The 16,147-nt window shown below is 40.3% G+C and overlaps 1 protein-coding gene across 4 annotated transcripts in view; it reads left to right on the forward strand.

The window, feature by feature from the left end:
- Window positions 1-16,147, forward strand: part of WASHC5 (WASH complex subunit 5) — a 53,844-nt gene that overhangs the window by 11,196 nt on the left and 26,501 nt on the right. For all 4 annotated transcript variants that reach the window (XM_067711290.1, XM_067711289.1, XM_067711291.1 and 1 more), the window contains 8 exons: window positions 1,191-1,343; window positions 2,809-2,922; window positions 4,385-4,556; window positions 8,954-9,081; window positions 10,192-10,321; window positions 14,178-14,290; window positions 15,799-15,965; window positions 16,043-16,118. In XM_067711290.1, the coding sequence (XP_067567391.1) occupies window positions 1,191-1,343; window positions 2,809-2,922; window positions 4,385-4,556; window positions 8,954-9,081; window positions 10,192-10,321; window positions 14,178-14,290; window positions 15,799-15,965; window positions 16,043-16,118 (1,053 nt within the window). The remainder of the gene's footprint in view (window positions 1-1,190; window positions 1,344-2,808; window positions 2,923-4,384; window positions 4,557-8,953; window positions 9,082-10,191; window positions 10,322-14,177; window positions 14,291-15,798; window positions 15,966-16,042; window positions 16,119-16,147) is intronic.

Genomic DNA, 16,147 nt, shown 5'->3' on the forward strand with positions numbered 1-16,147 from the left:
ACGCTGTTTCTTTACTGCCTCTCATTAACCCTTCTATTAACTCTTCTGCCTCTTAGGCGGTCCATTTTGTCCATATCTCAAGGGAGTGTGTTTCAATTTTCTCCTTGCCCTGTGACCTCTATTAACACCGGGGTTGAGCTGTGGTTGTGCTGTGTGTCCACCCCTCTCTCTACCCTCCACCTCCTCTGTCCCTAGCTGATTGGACCAGGGCCAGTCACTTGACCCAAGATGGATCAGATTCCCTGTCTCCAGGTAATTTGGAATTGGGCCTGAGAAACAATTTCTGGACATGGGTTTACCCACAACATGCAAGACTTGGAGTTTGGGCAGCCTCATTCTGCCATGTGATAGAGAACAGTCTGGAGAGAGAGAAAAGTTGAGCAAACACAGCCAGGGGAGAAACAGTGAAGGCTTTCTGGTTCGAAGCTCCAGGCCCATCCCAGGACCCGACCACATTCCTGCCTGCGGGCTCCATGAGGCATTGCTGTGTCTGTCCTTGTAATAATTTCCTCCCTTTCTGCTCATGGTCCTCGAGGCGCCATGTACTACGTGGAGCCAGAGATTCCTAATACATGAGGCAATGGAGCCCTGGGACTCAGCAGCATATGAAAGACAGAGAGAAGCAGAGCACAAAGCATGCAGACTGAGAAGAGAGAGTGGTGTCTGGGAAACCAGAGGAGGAGAGAATTTCATTCCTCAGAGAATTTAAGTGAGAGTGCTGAAAAGAGTCCATTGAACTAGCTGACTGTGAGGTTATGAGTGGCCCTAGGGAGTTCCATTGAGGTAATGGTGGAGATCAAATGTCAGTGAGTTGAAGAATAAACAGGAGGTGAGAGCACCAGTGAGTGTGGAATCTGTCAGTCCTAAGAGCTTGTCTGTGATGGGAGAGACTCAGAAATGGACAACTAGTGGGAGACGCAGGGTTACATTTTTTTTCTTTTTTTAGGGAAAAGAGTTAGAATTGCAGTAGAGTCAAGGATAATCAAGAGAATGTCATGTGGCTAGAGATAAAGAAAGAAGGCCCTGGTTCCCAATGCCATAATCCGAGAATTGTTTCCAGTACCCGGGATCCTCAAAGGACACGGACTTTTGAGAGGCTGATGTGTCCTAGAACTAGGTCATTTATTTGGCACATGTAAGTTCAGCTGTTGCTAACATCTGCCTCTCCTGGTCTGGTCTCTGTCTTGCAGGTCTCAGCATATCCATTGCCAGAACATCGGAGCACAGCTCTGGCAAATCAGGCCGCCATGTTGTATGTAATTCTCTACTTTGAGCCTTCCATTCTTCATACCCATCAAGCAAAAATGCGAGAGATAGTGGATAAATACTTTCCAGATAATTGGGCAAGTATTGCTATTAGTCTTTTTTCTCTCTATGATAAGCTTGCCGGAGAACTGATTTTTCCATTCTTTTGGCCTGTAATCCAAAGGTCATAATGTTGAAATAATGAAACGTAAACTCACTTAAGTAAAATTACTTTAAGCCTGTCGAGAATTTTATAAATCAGGAAGGAATAAATCAGTCAGTAAAATTTCCTGAAGCTTCCATTTGTGTTTTTTTTTCTTTAAATGGATAGTCTCAAGGTAAAACCTCGTGTTAAAATGTATCTCGCTTTAGCTACTGAGATTCAACTAAGTTACATAAGCATTTCTTTATTCTTTTCTATTTTATGAATCTAAGCTAGCAGAATTTACCTAATTTGTCACTTTGTGAATAGGAATTGCACATTTATAGTAAGTTTTATCTATAAGCTAATGTTAATGGGGCCAAGGTTTACATTACTGCAAGGATGTGCTTGTAACTTTTTAAACGTTATTTCACTTAAAAATATTAATTCTTAAAGGTTTAAGACTGACATTGTACTTAATATGTATGAAATGTTTTCTTTGCACGTAGAGGTTTTAACAGAGGACAGTGAATTGGATCACGTCCTCAGGGAGCAGATTTTATTTCACTTCTTACCAGCTATTATGAGGGGCCTGAATGAGGAGCTTTACTGGGGAGAAGAGCAGCCTACAATTAGGAGATGATGCTTCCTATTACCCATGTGCTGGGAGTTGAGTAGCCAAGAGGAAAGTTCCGAGAGTCTGGCTTCGTTTGCCTAAGCGTAACAAAGAGGTTCTGTCCATAATGCTATACTCAGAAACACTTTTAGTATTAAGGAAGGTCAAAGTCCAATTACATGATACTTACAAGATACATTCCTGGAAAAGCACCCTGGCACGCTGAAAATAAAGGAATTTTTAAAAATAAATAAATAAAATAAAAGATATGCCAGCCAAATGCCAACCAATAAAAAGCTAGTGAGAAAATATTAGACCATAAAGAGTTTTAAAGGAGAATATTAATAGGGATAAAGAGGGACTGCATATAATTTTAAAAAGAATGAATGTGAAACACAATGCCACTCTGCTCACAGAAATTTGGGGGACAAGTTTAGTTTGATTTTAAGAGTATAAAGGTGAGATGAAAATGTTTGGGAAAACCCCTGCTCCAGTCAAAGTATCTACTTTTCTTTCCCCTTTCATTTTTGTTCATCCAAGGAATCCTACACATAGCAGTTTGAAAGGAAAACCTTGTTTTAGTTATTTTCCCATGAATAGCAACATTTAATAGTCACTCTTGTTCCCAAGTGCTCATAAGGAAAACCACTTCCCTGTATATTTGGAAAATCTTGGTTTTTCACTGGAACGGCATTTAAACTTGAAGGAGTGGGTGATGTCTTCTATTAACTTTGTATTTTCCCAGCCCCTTGCCTTGAAGCGAGTAGATATTTAACAAATACTGAACGATTGTCTTTTCTTTCAGGTAATTAGTATTTACATGGGGATCACAGTTAATCTAGCAGATGCTTGGGAACCCTACAAAGCTGCAAAAACTGCTTTAAACAATACCCTGGACCTTTCAAACGTCAGAGAACAGGTAGGTTCTGGCTAATCGGGAGGATTCTCAAACAACTGCACACCAGCTTTAATGGCGTAGGAAACGAGCTAAGGAGATTTCTTAAGCGATTTGGAAGATGCCCACATAGACATTTTAGTGCAATGATTAATGAAAGGTGAATTTTGCACATCGGAATAAGAGAGGTAATTGTAGAATTTTAACTTATGTGGGCCGTATAAATTGGAGACTTGGATCCTGAGGAAGAGTCAACACCCTAAAATGAACCAGTGTGACATCTGGCCCCAGGTGACTTCATTTACTCCTGCTCAAAGACTGTCCTCATGAACAGAGCTCCCTTCACTAGTAGCAAGAATTTTAATGTTTTCATCAGTAGGATGAGTGTTGAAGATGGTAACTGGATGTGGACAATACACCCTTTCACTGTAATTTAAGCTCATCATTTCGGGTGTGTGAAGTAAGCAACAAGACTAAAGACAGGCATCTCCTTAAAGTTGAAATGGCTATATTCTGTCTCTGATGAGAACCCAGGGCAAAAGGAAATAAATATCTGAGTAAACAGAAGAATCAAAATAAAATCTTTTTATTGGGGAGCATACTTGCTATTTCTAAACAGTGATTATCTTCCTCAGCCTATCTGTCTGAGTTTTTGAGTTTCCAAATGTGCATAGAATAATACTGACTCAAGGAACTTCAGCATGTTTTATTCAAGCAAATTGAATTCCATAAATAATGCACAAAATAATTTCAGTTTTGGCACATCCCCTAGAGATATATTAGAGAAAGTGGCGCTCCCATACTTACTGGCCCCAGAGCGTTAATTTTTCATGACTGAAATTCGTTTCCAAAAATCACATCTTCTCGTTCATGACATTACAAGAAGTTCTTCAGAGGCTTCCAGTGCCACATCTTGTGGTTGTTTTAAACTAACCTGACTAGGTTGATGATGTTTACCATTTAACTCTTGCTTTAGGTAAAGCAGAATGACCAAATTTCCAAAAAGGCTGGTCAGTTTTGATATGCTGAGATGTATTTCTTTTGTTAAGCTTTTATATGTAGAAACTCACCTTTTGAGTATTTCTGCTCTGCTCTGCCTTGTTAGTCGATAATAATAGGAAGAATGGTCAATTTAGCTTCTGCCTTTGTGTCTCTTTCCATCCAAGTTACGAATAGAAGCGACACCAGGAGCCAGCGACTCCAGTTCTCCAGTTTACGTTTGAAGAGACCAGTACTCAGAGGTTAAATCCAAAGTCACACCAATATTTCTAGATGTTAGTCTCTCAATTCTAAGTCCAGTGCTCTTTTCAAAAATACCCAATAAGCCACTTGCCTTTGAGCCTTATCAACTACAGTCCGTGTGCTGTTTGTCTCATATAGAAATGTTACTATTTGTCGAGGGATTCTTTTGAGTGTGATTCACTTTCAAGATAAGTGATTCTCTCTTTCTCTGAAATGTAATTCAGGTCTTTTTTTCTTTTCACAGGCAAGCAGATACGCTACTGTCAGCGAAAGGGCGCACGCACAAGCGCAGCAGTTCCTGAAAGAAGGTTGTTTGAGGGAGGATCTGGTTCTGGATAACATCCCGAGGCTTCTGAACTGCCTGAGAGACTGCAATGTCACCATTCGATGGCTGATGCTTCATACCGCAGACTCAGGTAACACACGAAAAGGTGTGACCATCTGTATTCATCCATATATAGCCGTCCGAACCCAGATCTGCTGCGTGATGCAAAGTGGTTTAGCCCTTCAATGAGAATCAAGCTGCTTTTCTAAGTTAGTCATTTTTGTGTCAATTTGGATAAAGCAGTGGCCCACCTGAACAGCCCCTGTGTCAGGTCCTGTTAGGTGCTTGGGAATATGAGGAAATTTACCTCCCAAGTTTGAGGAGCTTGTCACTGGTCAGACTGAGGAGATCAGATGTCTACATATGAAAAAGTATAGCTGCAGATCTGTAGTAGGCAGAATAATGGCTTCCCACCCCACCCTCCCAAAAATGTCCATGGCCTAGTCCCTGGAACCTGTGGGCATGTTAAATTACATGGCAAAGGGGGATTCAAGTTGCAGATGGAATTCATGTTGCTAATTAGCTGACCTTAAAGAAAGGAGATTATCCCAGTGGGCCCAGCATAATTACAAGTGTCCTTAAACTGGGATATCCTTAAACTGGACTCTTCTGGAAGCAGAAGAGTCAGAACTAGACAGATGGCATCATGAAAAAGACTCAGTAGACCATTGCTGGCTTTAAAGATGGAAAGGGCCACAAGCAAAGGAGTACAGGCAGCTTCTAGATGCTGGAAAAGACAAAAAAACTGTTTTCCCCTGGAGCCTCCAAAAAAGAACACAGCCCTGCTGCTACCTTGATTTTAGCCTAGTGAAACCCATTCCGATTTCTCACCTCTGGAACTGTGAGAGAATAAATTTGTGTCATTTTTAGGCCACTGAGTTTATGGTAATTTGTTACAGCTGCAATAGGAAACTAATACAAGGGCCAGGGCAGCACCTAACAGCCAGATGTGTAAAATAGTTGGTAGGATTTGAGTCCGGAGCCCAGAGCAGAAGAGAAACATTGCTTGGGGTAGAAGGGCAGAGGTGGTCTAACAAGGCTCCACAGAGGAGACAGGAACTGACTAGCCCTTGATAGGATTTTATAGTAAAAAGCAGAAGAAATTCTAGTCTGGGGAAATGATGGAAGAAAAGTATGATTTTGGAAGGACAGAGAAACATGGCTGCATTTTGCTGAGGAACTGACTAGACCCGGGTGCTTAATTATGGTAGATGGGGTCTTAATCTTTTCTGGGTCATGACCCTCTCTGAGACCCTATTAGCCATCAGACTCAGGAGCTTTTCTGCCGCACGGCTTTCAGAATCCTAGCTCCCCAACCAGGGACTGAACCCGGGCCTGTGGCAGTGAAATTGCAGAGTCCTAACCACTGGACCGCCAGGGAATTCCCTAAACCCATGAGTTTAAAACCCCTGGTTTAATAGTACAAAATTAAGTAGGTTGGACTAATACCTGAGCTTATTCGGAGCTGACCCAGTCCTCATACTTAGTAAATGCTCGATCAATATTAATTACTAAAGAGTTCCCTCCTCCAGAGCTGCACACTCCTTCCCCTAAGACTGGTGTCATTTAGCAGCTCTGGAAAGCCAGGCCTCTGCTTTTTGTTTTTCACTCAGCTAACTTTCCTTGAGCACCTACCCTGGTCCCACTTTCAACACCTCCTTGTTCTTTCAAGTAAGACTGTGTCTCTCAAAGAAAAACTGTCCACACGCCAGATAATCTTGCAGCCTACCTCGGTAACACAGTAGCCCCGTCTCCCAAACCGTCCAGGCAAGATGCCCTTGACGCTTCCTCTAGCTGCTGCCTGTCTCCGCATCCTGTGAGTGGTCAGCAGTAAGAACAGCAGGTGGGCTTCTTCATCCTTCATCTCTTTGAAAATGTGGAATTTCTCTTCAGCCTTCCCTCTTCACACCAGAAATCTCCAGCTTCTTAAATCTTTCCCACAAATGCTGCTTTCCAGTTTTGTTTTTTTCATCATTTCAATTCTTGGCCTAGATCTCTCTCCAGTTTACTCTCAGCATGAATACAGGGCCGAATCATCTAGTGGACTAGTCTTTAATTAGTCGAGTTTATGTTTAACATGAAATCCAGTCCTAATTTGAGGATTTTACTACGTTGACTCAGCTTGTAATCTTCTTTACCAAAAGTCTTACATTCTGAAGCATATAAACAATTCGAGCCCTCTCTTTATCCTGTCGTAAAGGCAACTGTGGGTTTCTAGTGACTCAGCCTCCTCTTTGTCTTCTCGACAACTGTGCCTGACAGCCGTGCCTACATTCTGGAAGCCAGCGGTCTCCTGGATTTGTGCCCCTGCCAGGGACAGCCTAGGCTTGCCAGGTTCTCTGCTTTTCGGCCACATCTGTTTCCATTTCTGAGCTGGCAATTGTCTGACCTGATTGCACAAGGTCAGAGTTTACAAGAATCAAATGATTTGTGTATCTGGCTGTGAGTCATATGTGGGGAAAGTAACTGCTTATTTAGCTTTCATGGTGTTTTGGCCATGGCGTGCAGAAAGGAAGGCGCAGATTTCTCGTATTCCCTCCTGTTAACTCTCTGCAGCTAATTGTTAATGCACAGTGATGTCTCCTGTGCAAAAATGAAAGCAAGTTAGTATCAGAAGGTTTCTTGTTGAATTAGAGTTAATATAAAGACAAGTGGAACTCCTTCCAAGTTTGTTTGTTTTTTTTTAAGTTAGGCAAACAAGAAGCTGAAAAATTGTCTCTGTGTGATCAGTGTCATCAGTGCCAATATATTTCTTCCTAGGGAGTTCTGGAGAATGCATGGTAAATCAGAACTCTGCAGTTTCCCATGGAAACTGAGCCCTCCTCCAGGTTGTCATGAGTCTCTTTCCGATGGAGTAACTTGGAAATCAATATGTAAAATAGCCTTGCTCAGGCTTCACCGTGCCTGAAGCACCAAAAACACCACTGACGTGCTCGGAAAGCATGGTCGTTCTGTACATGCCGGACCTCCTAAGATGCTGATGGGAGGGCTTGGAAAGCAGGAATGAGCACGGATGATATTAGAGCAACTATCAGGGTCCTCGTACCTTATCAGCTGTGAACTTTCTGACAGTGTTTATTGTCTTAAAGTTTTTATTTTGACTTTATTTGCAATCTAAGTAGCTTTTACTTGTAAACATTTTACCTTATCCTATTTTATTTTTCTTTCTTACATAAATAATTGACCCCGTAAACCAATTTCAGCATATATCAGTATTTTTTATCCTATATACTTTTAAAACATAATGTTTATTTTATTTGAAATGATTTAGCTTGGCAACTGAGATGCTGACCAGGGAATCAAGACATCTGGTGTCTTATCCCTGGGTCATCACTGCCTAATTTTGTGAACTTGGCCTAGTAGCCATAAGCTCTCTGGCTGAGAGGGGTCTAGGTGGTGGATAATCCAGAAAGCTCTGAGTGCCAGTCATGCCTTTACAAAGAGCAGAATGGTCTCAGGTCTGGTTCTTCCTGTTTGGAGGTGCCACATCTTTGTGTGGGTAACCCTGCTTCCCTGTCGTATCAGTGGTCCCCAAGACCACCCCAGGTTCAATGCTTTACTAGACTCGGCATATAGTAGTATTTATGGCGATGGTTTGTAACAGGAAAAAGATAGAAAGCAAAATCAGCAGAGGGAAAAGGTGCCTGAGGTGAAGTCCAGAGGAAACCAGGCACAAGCTTTTAAGAGTTCTCTCCTGATGGAGTCACACAGGATGCATTTAATTCCCCTAGCAATGAGTTGTGGCAGTATGTGTGAAATGTTGCCAACCAGGGAAACTCATTAGAAACTCAGTGCCCAGGATTTTATTGGGGGCTCATCAAGGCAGCCTCTACCTGGCAGGTAACAAAATTCCAAACTCCCAGAGGAAAGCAGGTGTTCATAATAAACCACATTGTACAAAGAGTTAAAGCATGGTGGGCCATTCTTACCAGTTCTCAACATGGTGGGAACTCTTCCAAAATCCACATTCCCTAATGCCAGCCAAGAGCCGGCCTTGCAAACAAGCCTTTTTGAAGACGGCAGTCTTGGGCCTGCTGTGTTAAATCTTTTCTGCACACCTGTCCATAGTTGAATGGCAGAGATCAATGCTTAAAACAAAAGCAGCTTCAAACAGGACACAAGGAGGCCATGCACTTAGGAAATGGTGCCAAAAGGCTCGACCCATCATATTGGACAATCGATAATAAACCACCCACACAACGCTTAAAAAATTTGGCAACACTGTGCTCAGTTTGCTTTTTTCATTCGACAATACATCACGATGACATTCCATGTCAGATTCAATGTCATATTTAACCGTTCAGTTGTGCATACTCCATAGCATAGGTGTAATATAATTTATTTTACTACCTATTATTGATACACATTTTGCTTATTACTTTTTAAATGCTTAAAAGGGAAATGAAAGTATTAAAGAATTCATCTTATTTATTATAGATATTTTCTACACATTTAATAAATTGGAAACTCTTTTTCTCCCATGTCTAGCCTGTGACCCAAACAACAAACGCCTTCGTCAAATCAAGGACCAGATTCTAACAGACTCTAGGTACAATCCCAAGATCCTCTTTCAATTGCTGTTGGATACTGCACAATTTGAGTTTATACTCAAAGAGGTAAAAATATTGAATGAATAATCACCAAAGTCTTAGTTTTTTTATGCTTAAAAATTTTTTTAAAGATTAGGATTTTATAGCTGTGTCTCTGATTCAGACTACAGATTCTAGCTGTCTGAGATCATTCTTACAGGAAAAGGACAGGATTAAACAACAAGCATTTAGTGCCTACTGTCATTAGGGATACAGTGATAGGAAAAAATGCACCAGATGGTGGAAGTTACAGTCTAATGAGGCATGCGGACAGTAATCAGAGAATTACACAAATGAAAATGAGTAAAAGCAGGTATACGCTCTATAGGAGAGGAACATAGGTCTCTGGGTACCTAAAATAAAGGATCCTGTCCTAGCTTTGACAGCTTCCCTGAGAAGAGAAGCAAGAGTTTCAGAAGGGAGCTGAGGAAGGAACCTGTTAGTTAGCTAAGACAAAGATGGGGGAGCATGATGAAGAACATCCCAGCGAGAGGACAGATTATGTCTAAGTCCTCTTGGGTAGGGAAGAGCCTGGCCAGTTCAAGGATCTGAGAGACCAGTTGGCTGCAGGGGAGAGAATGCAAGAGAAAGGTGGTAGGAAGTGAGGTTGACAGGTGGGCAGCCTGCGCTGGGCCTTGCGGGGTGTTAGTCTTCATGTTAAAAGCCACGAGAACCTGTTGGAGAGGGCCTAAGTAGGGTGGTAGTTTGCATTTTAACAAGGTTGACCTAAGGACCTTGAGGATTTGAGTTCAGTCAAGGAAATTCTGGGCTTGGTCTCTTACTCCTAAAAAAGCCTCTATGGACATAATAAAAATCACAGACGCCTGGGAATGTCCAGGTTCTGTAAAAGTAACTTTGGGGGTTTGGATCAGGTGGCCTCAGGAACTAGCCCTAGACATTAATGCCAATTCAGAACCAACACTCGCCTTGCCTCAGTTGGTCTGAGAGCCACTGTCTTAGAGATGGTCTAGCTTTTGCCCCCCAATTTGTATAAAGTAGTAATGCTTAAGAGGTGGCATCAGACTGATGTCAGGCACCTATTTTTATAATAAATTGGGTTTCGCTCAGGCTTTCTTAGTAAACTGCCTAAGCTGGATTTTCTCTTAAATCAGTAAATCTCTTCTGTCTCTTCAACAGATGTTCAAGCAAATGCTTTCAGAAAAGCAGGCCAAATGGGAACATTACAAGAAGGAGGGCTCAGAGCGGATGACGGAGCTTGCTGATGTCTTTTCAGGAGTGAAACCCCTAACCAGAGTGGAGAAAAATGGTAATTGCTGAAGAGGAGTTATTGGTGTGTTTGAAAAGTATACACAGATTATTAGAAACTAGCAGAGTAAAAAGTCATTACTGTGTCCTCATTGTATGCTGGGATGTTGCTAATGAAGATCAGAAGTTTAGTTTTGGTTGCTCTAGCCTTGTGCTCCCTTGGGCAATCTCATATTCTCTCTGGACTTCAGGTTTCTTATCTTTGAAGTAAGAGGTTGGGCTAAATCATGGGTTCTTGTACTCCGGTTCATAAATACAATAGTATTTTATAGAGTCATATCCTCCCCCTACCACCATAGTATGCAGAACTGGTGTGTCATTAGTGTGTAATTTTATGTGCATGGGGATGAGGGCATAACTTTCATGATCTTCTCAGGATACTTCACTCAAGAATATTACCAACTGCTAACATAAATGATATCTTAAGAGTCTTGTGTTCAGTCCTGTTTGGTTCTTCTTCACTGACGCATCTGCCATCTAGTGGCACAAGTGGGGACCTGCAGACTGTTTTGAAACAACATAGCTCAAGTTTTACTTTAACAATTTTAATCTTGCCTCTTTTAGGAAATTTTATCTGTAGGAAAATTGTGGTATCACTTCAAATTTTTGAAGGCTCCTGTCCTATAGATAGGATCCTTTCAAATTGCCCCTGAAAAACCATTCTGAATTTTAAGGTGACAAATTATTTTTTTTGATGCTTAATATTTGTTTTAACTGTCAAATTTATTTCCGATAAAGTTAATTATACAGTAGAATTGATGAATAATATAGATTTTTATTTTAAAAAGCTTCACTATTGTTAATACAAGCTTATGACTATTGTATTTGATTTATTTGTTGCTGGTCAAAAAATATGTCCAAATTTCATTAATATTCCTATTGGAAAAACTAGAGCAGTTTTTAGTGGTGTGATATAAATTGGCAACATGTTTTGCAGGTCAGCATATTGTATCTAAAAAACAAAGAATCACCAGGACCAATCTAACCAGATTAGTTGTCTAATCAGACACATTAATCTGTATTCTAGTCTCTTTTAAGTTCTTATAAATACCAGCAATGTTTCAAAGCTTATTCAAAACAATATCTTATACTTTTTTGGCTCTATAGCATATTTCAGTTAGGAAGTACTTTCACAGATATTTCTCATTTGATCCTTAGAACCCTGTGAGATAAACATCTTTATTATTTTATAATCACTTGCCGAGGGTAACAAAGGTCCAGAGCCTGTATCTCACTCATTACCTCCTATGTTCTTTCAGCTACTCCATAGCTGTCCCTCAGTCCTACAAAAAATCTTTAAAATTATAGCTAATTCTTTATGTCAATTCTTAAAATAACTTAGATTATAAGCCCTTAAGTGCTTTTATTAAAGTGAAATCATTCCATTGATAAAACAAAAAACCTTTACAGAATCAACTTGGTGAAGTGAAAAGAGCGAAGCCTTTGACGGTTTGCACGTCCTGGCTCTTCCATTTAGTAACTGTGTGACGCAGCAGAGGGTTCTTAATATCTCTGGGCATCAGCTTCCTCATCTGAGAAATGGCTTTTAATTCCTACTCCATAGATTTTTGTGAAAATTAAATGAGACTAAGCTTAAAACTTGGCCTGATTCACTGAGGGTCCTCAGAGCATGTTAACGGCCTTCCCCATCTCTGCCTTGAGAAATGCCTGGCTGGTTAGCAAATGGCGCCACCTAATCCATTCAGACTCCCCACAACTCACCACTCACACTTCACTCTCCTGCATGTTGGTCCCTCTTTGCCCTCCAAGACGCGCCATTGTCATTTTGCCCCAAAGCCTCTGCTCATGTCTGTCTCTTCATCTAGGGACAGATTTTCCCTCTCCCTCCCTCTGCCTGTCCAGACCTCTACCCATCCTCTTAACTCTGTGTCACATCCTTCACTTCCTTCCTGACTCCTCCCCACCTGCACTACTGTCTTTGCACACATCAGTTTACAACATTTATTGGGTGGGCCAAAAGGTTTGTTCAGTTTTTCCCGTAAGGTGGCTCTAGTAGCACTTAGTTGTCTTTAACTTCATTTGAAACAATTTTGTTAGATTGTATGTGACACCTGTCACATCAGCATGCATTTAAAAAAACACATACAAATTGGTGAATTTTTGAATAGCCATTTTAATATTGAAGATGGAAGAAAAACAACATTTGTGGCATATTATGTTTCAAGAAAGGTATAAAACACAACTGAAACGCACAAAAAGGTTTGTGCAGTTATGGAGAAGGTACTGTGGCTGATCGAACGTGTCAAAAGTGGTTTGCAGAGTTCCGTGCTGGAGATTTCTCTCTGGATGATGCTCCGCAGTCAGGTAGACCAGTTGGTTCAATAGCAATCAAATGGAAACAATAATTGAGAATAATCAACGTTTTACCACACGGGAGATAGCCGACATACTCAAAATATCCAAATCAAGAGTTGAAAGTCTGGGCTTCCCTGGTGGTGCAGTGCTTAAGAATCCACCTGCCAATGCAGGGGACATGGGTTCCAGCCCTGGTCCGGGAAGATCCCACATGCCACAGAGCAGCTAAGCCCGTGCGCCACAACTGCTGAGCCTGCACTCTAGAGCCCGCTAGCCACAACTGCTGAGCCCATGTGCCACAACTACTGAAGCCCGTGCTCCTAGAGCCCGTGCTCCGCAACAAGAGAAGCCACCGCAGTGAGAAGCCTGTGCACCACAACGAAGAGTAGCCCCCGCTCACCGCAACTAGAGAAAGCCCACGCACAGCAACGAAGACTCAAGGCAGCCAAAAATAAATCAATTTAAAACAAAAAAAGTTGAAAGTCATTTGCACCAGCTTGGTTATGTGAATCGCTTTGATGTTTGGGTTCCACATAAGTGAAGCAAAAAGAACTTTCTTGACCATATTTCCACATACAATTCTCTACTGAAATGTAATGAAAACGTTCCGTTTTTAAAACAAATTGTGATGGGCAATGAAAAGTGGATACTGTATAATAATGTGGAATGGAAGAGATCGTGGGGCAAGCGAAATGAACCACCACCAACCACACCAAAGGCCGGTCTTCATCCAAAGAAGGTGATGTTGTGTATATGGTGGGATTGGAAGGGAGTCTTCTATTATGAGCTCCTTCTGGAAAACCAAATGATTAATGCCAGCAAGTACTGCTCCCAATTAGACTAACTGAAAGTGGCACTCGACGAAAAGTGTCCAGAATTAGTCAACAGAAAGCGCATAATCTTCCATCAGGATAACTCAAGACCATATGTTTCTTTGATGACCAGGCAAAAACTGTTACAGCTTGGCTGGGAAGTTCTGATTCATCTGCCGTATTCACCTGGCATTGCGCCTTTGGATTTCCCTTTATTTCGGTCTTTACAAAATTCTCTTAATGGAAAAAATTTCAGTTCCCTGGAAGACTGTAAAAGGCACCTGGAACAGTTCTTTGCTCAAAAACATAGAAAGTTCTGGGAAGATGGAATTATGAAGTTGCCTGAAAATTGGCAGAAAGTAGTGGAACAGAAGTGTGATTACATTGTTCAATAAAGTTCTTGGTGAAAATGAAAAATGTGTCTTTTATTTTTACTTAAAAAACCAAAGGCACTTTTTGGCCCACCCAAAACTTGGGCCTTTAACCCTTTTCTGCCAGGTGTTATAAACTAAGCTATTTATATAGAAAGTTTCATCTCTTCTACTAGGTCACATGCCCGAGGCATTTTTGTTGTTATTGTTTGGAAAATTCCTAAGACCAATGTTAGGTACATAGTAAAAGCTCTGTGACTAAGAGCTAGATTTGTAAAGGATTACTTAATTAAATTCAAAGCCACCACTGCAGGAATTCTGGGATTTCAGTAGTCTTTTCTTGTTTCTGTATTAATAGAAAATCTTCAAGCTTGGTTCAGAGAGATCTCAAAACAAATATTGTCTTTAAATTATGATGATTCTACTGCTGCGGGCAGAAAAACTGTGCAACTAATACAGGCTTTGGAAGAGGTAAGGCAAGTCTTTTTAAATAACAGTTCTCGGATCATGAATCATATTTTTTGACCTACCCAGGAGTCTGCTCCTGGAAATTAAGAGAATATTTTATCAGAAGCAAAAGCAATATAAATTAATGTGTTCACTGTAATATTATATGCAGTGCCCTAAAATTGCGAAAATAATTAAATGACAATAATAAAGAGAATGGTAGTAAAAATTATGATACTTCAATTTGCAGGAACATGTAGTCTTGGAAAAAAAATTATGAAGACAGTATAGAAACATTGGGAAAACTGTGGTAAGGAGGTAAAGGCAAAAACAAAATTGCACTGTATGCGCTACTTTTAGGTTTGTAAAAAGTGTGTGCCTTGGGGAGAAAACCTGGAAAGGGATGGATACACAAAAATGAGAATAGTTGTATAACGATCATATGCTTTTAAAGTGATGTATTTTTTCTGAAAAAAGTTTCCTTTTATCTACTTAAAAATGATTGTACAAAAAAAAGGAATTATACCTCCACACTCCTTTTTTTTTTTTATAATATCCTTTTTTTTATTTTTAAAATTTTGACCACACCACGTGGCTTGCGGGATCTCAGTTCCCCGACCTGGGATTGAACCCAGGCCACAGCAGTAAAAGCGCCAAATCCTAACCACCAGGGAATTCCTATACCTCCACACTCTTAAAAGTTTAATTGTATGTTTAACCAGGAAAATAAACAAAAGCATCAGAACAATAAACATATAGATTATATGAAACATCATCCATCCTCGTCTGGAACCCTTTCCAATTGATATAAGTGTACATTAAGACTTTTTTCACTTGCAAGACTTTCTTATAGGCTCTTTCTTACTTTTGCAAGGATTTTAGGATGGCCACTATTATAGCAACACAGTATAATGCTCCATTGTTAGCATGCCAGTTTCCCTAGCTATTCCAGAACAATTGCTCACTTGTGCTATTTCTATTTTGGTTGTTTTTTGGATTTTCTAGTCTATAGTACCACTATAAGCAACTTTGTAAATCTCTGATACTTTTTCTCTTTTGCATTATTTCTTTTGGCATATAGCCCAGGCCCCTTGAATTATGTACTTAAAATGTCAAAACGCTGTGGAATCATTATTTTGTTTTAAAGAGCCCATCAAAAGAACTTAAAGATGTGCAAGTGCCAGCACCTTGGTTGTGATGTGACTTATTTTGTTTTTTAACAATCCTGCAAATTTTCAGAATTAGAAGGATTTTTCAATACATGTTTATTGATACTGAAATGGAAAATGGGAATATTTGCTTATTATGTCATATATGTACAGGATAAGAAATTGTGGAACATTTTCTAATCTCAGAAATTATGCATTGTTTTCTGACTTGGCTTATACATTTCTGAAATTATAATTTGAAATTAAAATTTTGCCAAGACATTCTTAGTAAGTAGTGCGCTTTATTGGAAGTGTTTTCAAGGAAAAGTGGACACTATACAGGCCATTCAGAATTTTAAAATCCAGTGTGTTTATGTAACTCAGGTTCAAGAATTTCACCAGTTGGAATCAAATCTGCAAGTGTGTCAATTTCTTGCTGATACTCGCAAGTTTCTCCACCAAATGATCCGAACCATTAACATTAAAGAGGAGGTCCTGATCACAATGCAGATCGTTGGGGACCTTTCTTTTGCTTGGCAGTTAATTGACAGGTAACATGGACAGCCTGGCATTTGTCCTCAATGAAGGCCATTATGAATGTTTCCTTACTATTTATCTCTTTTTACAGTTTCACATCTATCATGCAAGAGAGCATAAGGGTAAACCCATCCATGGTCACTAAACTCAGAGCTACATTCTTAAAGGTAAGCAGATAACAGTGAGATTGCATTCT

This window comes from Pseudorca crassidens, chromosome 17 (genome assembly GCF_039906515.1).
Source record: "Pseudorca crassidens isolate mPseCra1 chromosome 17, mPseCra1.hap1, whole genome shotgun sequence".
Classification (NCBI taxonomy): domain Eukaryota; kingdom Metazoa; phylum Chordata; class Mammalia; order Artiodactyla; family Delphinidae; genus Pseudorca; species Pseudorca crassidens.